This window comes from Hipposideros armiger, unplaced genomic scaffold (genome assembly GCF_001890085.2).
Source record: "Hipposideros armiger isolate ML-2016 unplaced genomic scaffold, ASM189008v1 scaffold_577, whole genome shotgun sequence".
In the NCBI taxonomy this organism is placed as follows: domain Eukaryota; kingdom Metazoa; phylum Chordata; class Mammalia; order Chiroptera; family Hipposideridae; genus Hipposideros; species Hipposideros armiger.
The window spans coordinates 763,392-775,195 of record NW_017731927.1 but is presented as its reverse complement, the minus strand read 5'-3'; the positions used below and the strand labels follow the sequence as shown (position 1 = coordinate 775,195).

At 48.8% G+C, this 11,804-nt stretch overlaps 1 protein-coding gene across 1 annotated transcript; it reads right to left on the bottom strand.

The window, feature by feature from the left end:
• Nucleotides 1–2,744: 2,744 nt before the first annotated feature.
• On the bottom strand, nt 2,745–5,968 carry GAS1 (growth arrest specific 1). Its single transcript, XM_019624076.1, has one exon. The coding sequence runs from the start codon at nt 5,811–5,813 to the stop codon at nt 4,008–4,010; it is 1,806 nt and encodes a 601-aa protein (XP_019479621.1). The 5' UTR covers nt 5,814–5,968; the 3' UTR covers nt 2,745–4,007.
• Between the last annotated feature and the right edge of the window lie 5,836 nt (nt 5,969–11,804).

Below are 11,804 nucleotides of genomic sequence, written 5' to 3'. Positions count from 1 at the left end.
ATACTACATAGCATTGCCGGGATGGAGTCGGTGCAAACGCAGGGAGTGATGAGCAAGGGAACCCCACTCCATGAAGTTTCTCTTGATGCTTTGAAAAGAAGAGACTACCTGTTCTGGGTCATGCCTTCCCCATGCAGACTCCATGGGGAGAGCTTCTGTGCCCCCCAGATGGGTCACAGCATGGCAGCCCCTTAAGTTTGTGGCAGTAGGTGTCAAGAGCCGCTTCCTTACTTCTGGACATTTCTAGGGGCCCTGGCCAAGCCAAGGGAGGTCCTGCTACTTAGTACACAAATTTAGTTCCCTCCAGCCAGTTTCCCACTTTATATACGGATATTGCTTGTGTACATTGCCATATATTGTTAAACATAAACAGAGACCTTATGTTATGTCCATTGTGGTCATATACAAAAGCGTTGCTGTGTGCTTGGGCGAGCAGTGAAGCCTGAACCTCCTTCTATTTACTGTATGGTCACTGTCAGTTCAATGAACTGCCTCCTTGTTCTCCACCATTGTCCCACACTCCCTTAAACATTTGTCACTGAAGTGCCTCTAAAGACAAATAAACTGTCACTGAGAAGGCAAACCTGCTAAGTGGGGAAAAAGGGCTGTGAGGACCCATGATTTTACACGAAATCTGAAGGGAGCTGCTCTAACCCGGAAGACTTCTGTGAGAAGTGTGGCGTTTTTTTGAAAATCCTCAGGAAAAGCCAGAGATACCTTTTTTTCCAGTAATGGTACTTCCAGGCGTTCTCCATCTCAAATGTCCAAAAATTCCAAAGGGCTCCCCAGAGAATGTGAGACATTACAGATGTCAACATCTGTAAAAATCCTTTCTGCCTAGGAACAGATGGCAACCTACAATCCCATAACCAAAGTAGAAGGTCCTAACATCTCGGCAACCTGTTCTGGAATCCACTGGGTCTGCAGGGGGATGAGTGTGCTCCTGGGCTCCAGTGCAGAACTGTTTAAATTGAAATGGACCACAGATCAATGTTCACTTTCCTCAAGCAAGAAAGCATAAGGCCTTGTGTCCTCTCTCCCTGAGAGGAGCTGTGTTGATTTATTCCAGGCAGATGCTTTTGACAGGACCCTGTAAAATCAAGTCGTGAGTTTATTGTAGCAGTTAATTATCAGGCCTTTTCTGGTGCTAATGCCTTTTTACTTCTTACTGGGGGAAACTGGGTCTTTTACTGGGACAAAGACTTAACTTTTAGTCAACAATGTGTTAAAATAACATGAGACTGAGATGATTTAAATATATTTAAGGACAAACAGGAGCATTGCTAAGTCCACGTTTTGTAGAGAAAGCTGATTTCATTTACAAGTAAGTCTCTTGGAATAAATACCCTTTGCTCATTTCCCAAAGAAAACGCTTTTAGCTTTGTTTTAACAATGTTTACTCAACCATTCAGGTGACGGGATTCCAGCCACACACACCACTTTTCTCTGACACTGTAACTACCTAAGACTTTCTGATGCTACACATATATGAAGCTTCTGGTTTTAGATCCAGCAACAAGTGCCTAGAAGCTCTCCATAAAAGCTGGGAAAAGAGCGAGTGAGAGGAAAAGAAACCTTGAAAGTAGGGGGTGGGAGTGGGTGGGAGGAAGTTGGGCGGGGGCATAGCTTTGTTAATTACTTCAGGCAGCAAAGAAATCTGGTTATGTTTTCTCAGCACATGTTAATATCATATAAAGAGACACGAGATCTTGCTAATCTGTCGACCCCTCAGACAAAGTTTATTTGTGGTGACTTTTAAACTCCTGACTTGCCTTCCAATCACCGCGTTTAAAATGAAAAGCTTTAAATAAACACCAGGAATAGAAGATAAATAAACTTTTTTTCCCCCTTGCAAGTGCCTAGCTTGGCGAGGTTCAGACTTAAATCCCCAGAGGACAGAGCGCTCTCTTTTGTGTTAATGTTTAAAAGATTTTCCAATGCCGGAGTTTATTCCTACTGCAAACATTTCTATTTACAAGGTCAAGTGTATCAGCACTCGACACAGCTTAAGAGTGTAATTATTTATCTAAGGGCGTTTGAGTGTAGATCAGTAGCTCTGGCAGGAACCCAGCCTTCAGCCCACTGCTAAACAACTCCTCACAACAATATTACAAGTTCTGGTAATTGTTCCTCTCCCCAGTGTGTTTACTTTCGCTCTCCTGAATGTTTTGTAACAAAATTTTGTACTTTTTCACCCAAAGTGTGAAAATGACTTTGAAGTATTGAGTCTTGCAGGTTTCCTAAGACCTATTGGTAACAGATGTTATTGGCACGTCTGATTGTATGAGAATGTCTAGTAGCCTACAGGACACTCCTGGAGTTGTGCTTGGGTGTGTGTGGGGGGGGCAGCGGGGGGGGGGGTTCCACTGGAAAAGGGGGAGGAGAGATGTCTGAGTTATCTCCAAATTAGAGAGGAGTCACTATTTTGTGAATTTGCTCCACAAACATAAAAAGCAATGGAGGCCAGTCAATTATATTTTTTTAGCTGCCTCATTTACAGATGTCTAATTGTTCATTAAATTAAAGGCAGAAATAATAGCCCTCATTTCTTGTCTTGTACTGTATTTTAATTTCAGTTGATGGTTGACAGATTCCCAGTGGCCCCTCCACACCCCTCCTCACCCATTATTGGGTTAACCACAATGTAACTGGAAAAGTAACTACACCATATTCATTATTTAAAACTCTTTACTGATGTACACTTTAATAAAACAAATAACCAAAAAAAATACACAAAGCCATAGTTACTTAAAACATAAGATTTTTTTTTAAAGAATGTCTATAAAAATACAATGTTTAAGGCAGTTTGGAAATGCATTTATACATTTCTACAATGTCCATAAATTCTCTTGAAAATAAGAATGTTAACTTCAGATCTATAAAATACACTGTACATTTTAACTGTTCTAGATAGGGCACACTTCACAATGGACTGTGGATTTGGATCCCTGGTGACAAACTGATTCCATACATTTCAGGGAGGAAAGGTGTAACATGGGTGCAGATTTAAAATTTTTAATTTCTTTTTAAAAATAAATTATTTCTGAGGCATACAATTTATAAAAATTCTATATACAAAGTACAGCAACTGGTAACAAACCCCAGTTTTAATACACTTTATATAAGAAGTACCAGGGTTTAGCACCCTGATAAAAGCAGAAGCAATATACGTTCTCTGCATATTTGTACAGTTTCTTGATGTAAAGAACAAAAATGACAAGAAAACAAACATCATTAAGAGGCTTTCATAGATGGCAGTGCAGAGCTCATTTAATACAAACTTGCATTGTTCAATGCCACTTAGCAACTCTTTAGATCAGCATTTTTTGACCCTTAATCCTAAGAAATGTACTAAGAGATCAGAGTGGTGGCAATGAAATTAAGGTCAAGGGCTCCAAGTTATCCAAAACTAATTCAGGAATATTAACCCCCCCCCCCAAAAAAAAAGAGAATTCAGGGCGTTGGTACCAAGAGTAAACGAAATGAACAGGTAAGTGGGACTTCTCTGATTACTTACGATTGCAGTGTCCTCACTGGCCACAATAAAAGTCGATACCGGCCCTCCCCCCCCCCACTGGAAAAATGCTCATAAACAAACAGACTTTTTGCAAATATAAATTCCCCCTTCGAATCCCCTGCTCCAAGCCCAGTCCCTTGAAACCGTTAAGGCCCCACTGGTCAGCAATCCTCTTCGGAGTCCAGGACTGCGGTTCTGTTCCCCCACTCCCATTCCACGCCAGGCGTCCCGGATTCTAGAGCTAGGCCAGTTTCTGCAGGGCAGACCAGTTGGGAGCTTCTGGAGCCTGGAATGGGGACAGGGGAGGATGTCCAAGAAATCATGCTCGGGAGAGACAGGGAAAGTGCCAAGAATCGTGGCGGGGAGACCGGCTAGGCAGAGTCTACTTTGAAAACGTTTTGGCAACTATCCCCAAGCCATCCCCTCTGTCCCCAAGCCACAGGTGCCCAGGCGCTGGCCCTCCCGCCGCTGACGGCGGGGGGCGCGAGGGCTAAAACAGCAGCGGGAGCAGCAGCAGCAGCAGCAAGATGGAGGCGAGAGGGGTCCAGGTGCCTCGGGGGGCTGAGCGGCCACCGCCGCTGTTGCTGCTCCTGCGCCCGGGCCCGTAGGGCAGGTCCCCGCGGCCGCCCGCCGCAGCAGCGCCGCCGCCCGGGCGCGGTGGGTGCGGGACGCCGTCGTCGTCGTCCAGCGCCTGCTCCCCGCCCGCGCCCCCGGCGCGCTGCTCGTCGTCGTACTCCTCGTCGTAGTAGTCGTCCAGGCCCCCGTCCGAGCCGCTGCTGCCCGGGCCGTTGCCTAGCTCGGCGCCAAAGCACAGGCGGGCCATGTTCTCCTTGACCGATTCGCAGATGGGCCGTTCGAGGCCGTCGCACACGCAGTCGTTGAGCAGTGCCGCCTTGGGCACGGCCAGCATGTCCTCGATGACTGTGCGGCACTCATCCGTGCAGCGCAGCCCGTTGAAGAGTTTGCCGCAGTAAGTCAGGTAGCGGCCGAGCGCCAGGTTGCAGCGGCTGTCGCGGTCGCAGCGTCGCCGGGCTTCGGTGCAGCCCATGACTCCGCCTGCGCCCGGGCCGCCCGCGCCGCCGCCGCTGGTCCGGGGCAGGCACGGCTCAATGGCGCGCTTGGTGGACTTGCAGTTCTCGTCCTGCGCGCAGTCACAGTCCTCCAGGGCGGGCCCGCGGCGCGTGTGGTTGAGCTGAATGAGAGCCGAGATGCAGTGGCTCGGGCAGCGCCAACGCGACGAGAAGGAGGCGGCGGAAGCTGGGAAGGCAGCGGCGGCCCCCGGCGGGTCGCCCCCGCCGCGCTGAGCCAGCACGGGCGCGCACGCCTCGGCGTACTGATTGTAGGCGTAGCTGCACTCCGGCTCCCCCTGGCACTGCAGCAGCGCCTGCCAGCAGATGAGGCGGCGGCCGTGCGCCAGCCCCGAGCCCCGCGGCGCCGAGCCCAGCAGCTGCAGCAGCGCCATCAGGCACAGCCAGGCGCCCGGCACGGTCCCCCCGCGGGCCCCGCCGCCGCCGCCCAGCAGCCCTGCCACCATCGCGGGCAGCGGCGGCCGCTGGGCGAGGAGGGGAGAGGAGACGAGGCGCGGGGAGCGGCGGACGCGGAGCGGGTGGAAAAGTTTGCCCCAGTCCTGCCAACTTCTTGCATTAGTGTTTTCATAAATCCATGCGCGCCGCAGGCTGGTGCCCCGCTGCTTACAGAAGGTCGGCTCTCGGTTGGACTGAAGAGGCTTCCTAGAAATGCACAGCCGCGAAGAGCACCTCCGGTCGGCCCCCGGCGGTGGCGGGAGGCGCTCACTGCCGCCCCGGGGGGCTGCGGGCCGCGGGGCCGCGGCGGGGCTGCAGGACCGCGGGGCGCCGCGGGTGCATTTTGCTCCGCGCCTGCAGATCCGTTGTGCGGCTGCAAGCAGCTCCTTCCTCCTGGGCTCAGCGCCGCGCCGCCGCCGCCGCCGCCGCCGCCGCCAGCTCTCGCATCGCGCCGCTTCCTGGCTCGCGTGCGTGCGCTGCCCGCCTTCCCGCGGCCCGGCCGCCCGCGTCCCCTCCCCCTCCGCCCGCGACGACCCGGGCCTCGGCCGAGCACCCAGGAGCCCTTTCCAGGCGGCGCGAGGAGAACAAGAAACTCGGCGCGGCCCGAGAGCGGCTCCCGGGCTTCCCTCGGCGGCGGCTTCTCGGGTGACAGACAAGGAGCCCGGGGAGCGGATCCGCTGAGCTCGGCTGCGGATTCGCTTGCAGCGAGGCTTTAAATACAAAAGTGGGCCGGGAGCCCCCGCGTGGTGCCGCGGTGCCCCCTCATTATGCATGCATGGAAAAGCAAACAAACAAAAACATTAGCAACGCTCCTCCGGCTCGCCGAACCCCGGCCCCGCGCGCTCCAAGCCTGCCCGCTTTCTCCTTTCTCCACTCTCTTTCGCTCTTTGCTCTGCCCCCTTTCCCGGCTTTTCGAGATGCTATTGGTCCTGCCTGTTGTTGTTGAAACTTTTTTTTTTTTTTTTTTTTACGAGCCGCTGGAGTGAGGTTGCGGAGTGGGGGAGGGAGGGGAGGGCGGTGGGCAGCTCACATTCAGGCATTCAGGGCTTGAAAGGAAGGGTTTAAGGAGCCTGACAGAGGCCCGGGAGCTCCTCCTACTCTTAAGGAGGCTCAGATATGGAGCCTCAGCTCGCGCTCAGGAACAGCGGGCAGGGCTTAGGGGCAGCTGTTTGCATCCGGCTCGGCCACGGGCCTTTTTGTTTGGTCCTTTTAACTTTTTTTTTTTTGGTAGTTGCATTAATTCTCCCTGGCTTCCATCTGTGCCTTCGACTAGGTTCAGAATTCGGTTTCTTTTTCGAGTGCCCTGTCTTTGTGTCCCGATCATCACAGGAGGAGGGGGAATCAGAGAATTTAATGTGGGGCTTTGAAACTTAAAAAAAAAAGAAAATCCAACCCAAACGCACAAAGAAAGAGGCACACATTTTAGGAAGATGCTGATGAGAGATTTACAACCCGGGGCCTCCCCTCCTCCCCTCCCCGCTCCGGGTCCCCATTTGCAGATCTGGCAGGTATGGCCTTGGAGCCAGGCATCTTTGACAATGCAAGACAGAAATCCATTCAACCAAATTAGTTTTTTAAGACTATAAGTTACTAACACGATCGGTGATGAAAAAATAATAGCATTAAAAATCTTTAGGAATGTTGAGCAGTACCATCTGGCCGCAGTCTCAACATAAAGGAAGGGGATAAAACTGGCATGCACCAAGGTTTCTATTAAAGTGTATGTTTCAATCCCTCGCGCGGTTTAAAGGAAGCCGAGCTGGTACAGCTGCCTCCGCAATCCAGGCGCGGGAGTGCGCGAACTACCTTAACTCGCGGCGCAACGCCGCGGACGACCGCCAGAGGCACCGGGCGTCTGTGGCCTGTCAAAAACTGGCGCTTTTTCTTTCCCTTTCCGTGGAGAGACTATCAACTCCATGTGTCACAAAAATTAAGGCTAAATCTCCTCTCCAGAAACAGAGGGAGCCGGGGCTCCAGGGCGCACAGAGTTCGGCTGTCCGTCTCTCCCCGGAGGCCAAGTGAATTGGAAATGGCAAAAATGAGAACAGAGCCCTAGCCGACTTATCAGGCTACAGAAAAGCCTCCGGTTCCCGCGGAGGCTGATGCAGTCCTCTGAGGCGCAGGGTCTGCCTTAGGAAGCTGCACCTCTGCAGTCTCCGAAACAAAACAAAATAAACCTTAAAAGAACCAGATTGAGGTAAAGCAGATTTTTTTTTTCTCTCTCCAACTCGAGTCGTAGAAAACACATATACAATATCAACCTATGTTGAAAAAAATAGAAAGGCTGCAAGTGTGTGGCCCATCTAAACAACTGTCTCCCAGGCTCTGGGTTGTTTTGGTATCTTTTTTTGTTATTTGAAGTTATAATCTCAGTCCTGCCAGAAGGGCTTAGACAAGTCACACTCCTCTGTGACTTGGATCCTTCATAGGTAAAGTTCAAGGCCAGACTAGACCCTTGGAAAAGGCCTTTCATCTTTAATGCTATGCGATTTTAGGCTCCTAAGAACAAGGTCAACCTTCAGCTGCATCTTTAAGCTAATGTTTGCTGAGTTCCTTTAGAATAGTGGGTCTCAAACCTTAGTGAGCATGAGACCTTGCCTGGTGGCCTGGTTAAAAAACCCAGATTGCAGGGCCCACTCCTGGAGTCCCTGATGCAGTAGGACTGGTGGGGCCTGAGAATCTGCATTTCTAAAAAGTTCACAGGCATGCTGCTACTGCTGCTACTGCTGCTGCTGCTGCTGCTGCTTGTCTGGGGACCAAACGTTGAAAACCACGGCTCTAGAGGACCACATTTTTTCCTTCGTTGTTGTTATTTGTAAAATTTGTCCCTGGCCTTGATACACCTCTCAGTAGGATTTAAGGAAGGGCCAGGAGCTTTGCTTGCTCCAGAGACGCTTCAGCACCCCAGTCTCACGAAATGTCAGGTCTACTGGGCTATCAGGTACTTGATATAAGCCTGAGAAGGAGGCGATGATGAAATAGGAGAACAAATGAGCCCCCTTCTCCCTAAGTCCCAGAGACCATGAGTACCACCGTGCTTCGCATCAGGTTTTCATTGATAGTCACCAGACCTCCAAGCCATCCCTCATTACCCAGACATTAATCCCCACATCACTCTGTACATCTCTTAAACTGACTTAATTCCCATTATAAACTCCCCCTCCCCCTAAAAAAACCCCCACTTTCACTGGCGCTCTCAATCTGTTCTCAGCAAAATCTCCCATATCCTCAGCCTGCTTTCTGAGCTGGATCTTCACCTTCTTGCTCTAATTAAAACCCAGCTAGAACCTACAGAATGGGAGAAAATATTTGCAGATCACATATATGATAAGGGATTGATACCCAAAAAAATATAATGAATTCATACAACTTAATAGTAAAACAATGCAATTAAAACATGGACAGAGGACTTACATAGACATTTTTTCAAAGAAGGCATACAAATGGCCAACAAATACATGAAAAGGTGCTCAACAGCATTAATCATCAGGGAAATGGAAATCAAAACCACAATGAAGTATCACTTCACAGCTGTTAGAATCGCTATTATCAAAAAACAAAAGATAAATGCTGGCGAGGGTGCGGAGAAAAGGGAACCCTGGTGCACTGATGGTGGGAATAATTGGTACAGTCACAATGAAAACAGTATGGAGATTTCTCCAAAAATTAACATAGAACTCCCATATAATCCAGCAATCCCACTTCTGGGTGGGATTGCTGGGTGTTGAAGAAATATCCGCACTCGCATGTTCTTTGCAGCATTATTCAGAATAGTCAAAATATGGAAACAACCTAAGTGTCCATCAATGGACAAAGAATAATAAAGAAAAATATATATATACACACAATGGAATATTATTCAGCCATAAAAAAGGAAATCGTGCCATTTGTGTTAACATAGATAGCCCTTGAAGGCATTATGCTAAGTGAAACAAATCAGACAGAGAAAAGACAAATACTGTATAATCTCACTTATATGTGGAGTCTAAAAACTGAATTCATAGAAACAGAGTAGAATGGTGGTTGCCAGGGACTGAGGGTATGGGGAAATGAGGAGATGTTGATCAGTGCCACAGGGGGTGGCCCACAGGGGAAGCTGGCATCCTTCACCATGGAGCTGACATGTAGTTTGTCCAGGACTTGGAGAAGTCGAAGCAAGAGACCTGGAGGGAACTGAGGAAGCTCAGGCCCAGGTGCTGGCCCATCCCAACCAAGGGGAAGTTGTAATCAGCATGGACTGGTGCAAGCTTCCACAGCCCTCCACCACCTTCACAGGAGAAAAATAACCTGGCTGCTGCTTTACTTCCTCCTCCAAATCTGGTGCAACGTTTCCCTTGTGGCCAACACTAACACAGAACCACACAGGGAGGGGAATTCTGGGAAACACAGTTCCATCTCAGCTCCATTGACAGGGCCACCACAGATGCTTTTAGACATTCAGGCTTAATTTTCTCAGATGTGCACTTCCTCATAGTTTCAGCATCTGACTCGCAGGCTGTTTCTCTCTCCAGACTGCTCTTATCATTCATGACAACCTTGGTCTCAGCTCCTTGACTTCCCACATTCAACCACCAACTCATAATCTTACTCTAGACCTAGGCATTAGCATAACCGTGGCATCTTGAAAATCTCTAATTCAAAATCTCTAATTCAAATGTTATTTCACGGACCAACACCGCCTGTCTTTCCAGTTCACCCTTTTCAGTCCTGTCACCTCTTAGCTACTCAAGACTTTGCTTCGCAATTACTTTTTCCTCTGCTGCCTCAGCTCTCTTTCTACTATTGGGTTGTCGGAAAAGTCATGACGTATTTTTTCTATGTTTTTCATTGCAAAAATGCGTTATGACTTTTCTGACAACCCAATATGTCATCCATTCTCATCCACTTGTGATAGGCTGTACTTTCTCCTATCTTAAAACAAAAACACAAAACAAAAACAAACTCTTCTTAGACCCCAAATCTCCACTCAGTAATAACGATCCCATTTCTATGAAAATCTCTTGATAACTTTGCTTTCACTTGATTTTTCCACTCCCTCTTCAATTCACAATAATCGAGTTTCATCCCACCATTTTTTTCGTCATTAATTACTGACTCTTGCTATACTCAGTGGTCACTTCTCAGTCCTCATCTTGTCTGATCTTTCGGCACCATGGGATATGACTACTGATCATCTCTTCTTTTCAAAGTGCTTTTTTATTTGGCTTCACACTCCCCTGTTTCCCATTAAATTCCCTGGTGGCTCTTCCTCACTAAACTGACTCGTTAGGTGATCCCATCCAGTGCCTTGATTCTAAAATTACATCTCCTAATTTGATATTTTTAAGCCCAGTCTTTCTCTGATTTCATATGTATCTATCTATTCACTTGGTTCAATGAGCACCACAAACTTAACTTGCCCTAAGAGCACTTCTGATTTCCCACCCCCAAACCTGTTTGTTTAGTGGTCTTTCTATGGTAGGTATTCTCCAAAATTGTTCTCCAGCAGTTTCCTCCCTCCCTTTATATCCATGGTACTCAGGTCAAGAGGCAGAGTCTAATTCCCTTCCCCTCAAACCTGGGGTGGGTCTTAGTGACTCTGACCAATAGCATACAATGATAGTGACTGACATTTTGGGGCTTTCCGGCTAGGTCAGAAGAAGTCTTTCCGCTTCTACCTGAGCCTACTGGCGTGTTTGCTCTGGAGAAGCCTATCACTATGTAAGAAATTTGATCACCTCGAGACTGCCAATGCTGTGGGGAAGGCCGAGCTTGCCACGTGGAGAAGATACATGGAGCGAGAGAGATGCCTGGTCAGCTCCCAGCTTTTTCAGCCATGTGAGTGAAGAAGTCATCTTGGATTTCCAGCCACATGGAACCTTCAGATGACTCCAGCTCCAGCTGCCACCTGATGGAAAGCACATGAGAGAAAGCCTAATTCAGAGCCAGGGTCAAATAGGGTAAAGTGAGTGAGGCACCTAGGTATAAAATTGAAAGACACACTTTCACAGTGGTGCTTCAGGGACCTCCAGAGCAAATGCCTCCTATAGAACTACCTTATGACCCGCCAATTCCACTCCTGGGTATTTATCAAAAGAAATCCAAAACACTAATTCAAAAAGATATATGCACCCCTATGTTCACTGCAGCACTATTTACAATAGCCAAGATATGGAAGCAACCGAAATATCCCTCAATGGACAAATGGATAAAGAAATTGTGGGGCCAGCCAAGTTTCGCATTGGTTAAGAGCTGGCTTGAGACACCAGAGGGCCCCGGTTCAGATCCCACATATGAGGGCCAGTGACACTGCCCTCTACAGCTAAGATGCTGAACAACCGCTCAACCTGGAGCTGGGCTGCCATGAGTCGCCGGCGACGGCATAGGCTGCAGCCCCTGCTGTTGTGGGTTGCCATGGACTACCGTGTGTAGCCAGTAGCCAGCATGAGTGGCCAGCAGCTGCCGTGAGCTGCTGTCCAGAAGCCAGCAACTGATCTACCTCGCCCAGGAAGAGCGCAATGATGGTGCAAACTTGGGCCAGTGAAACAACGTCCTCCACAACTAGACTGAAGAACAAAAAGGATAGCAACTTGTCTGTTCTCCTTCCCCTAATTCCCCAATAAAAATCTTAAAAAAAAAAAGAAACTGTGGTACATTTACACAATGGAGTATTACTCAGCCATAAAGAAGAAGGAAATCATACCATTTTCAACGATATGGATGGACCTAGAGAACATTATGCTAAGCGAAATAAGTCAGAGAAAGATAAATACCATATGATCTCA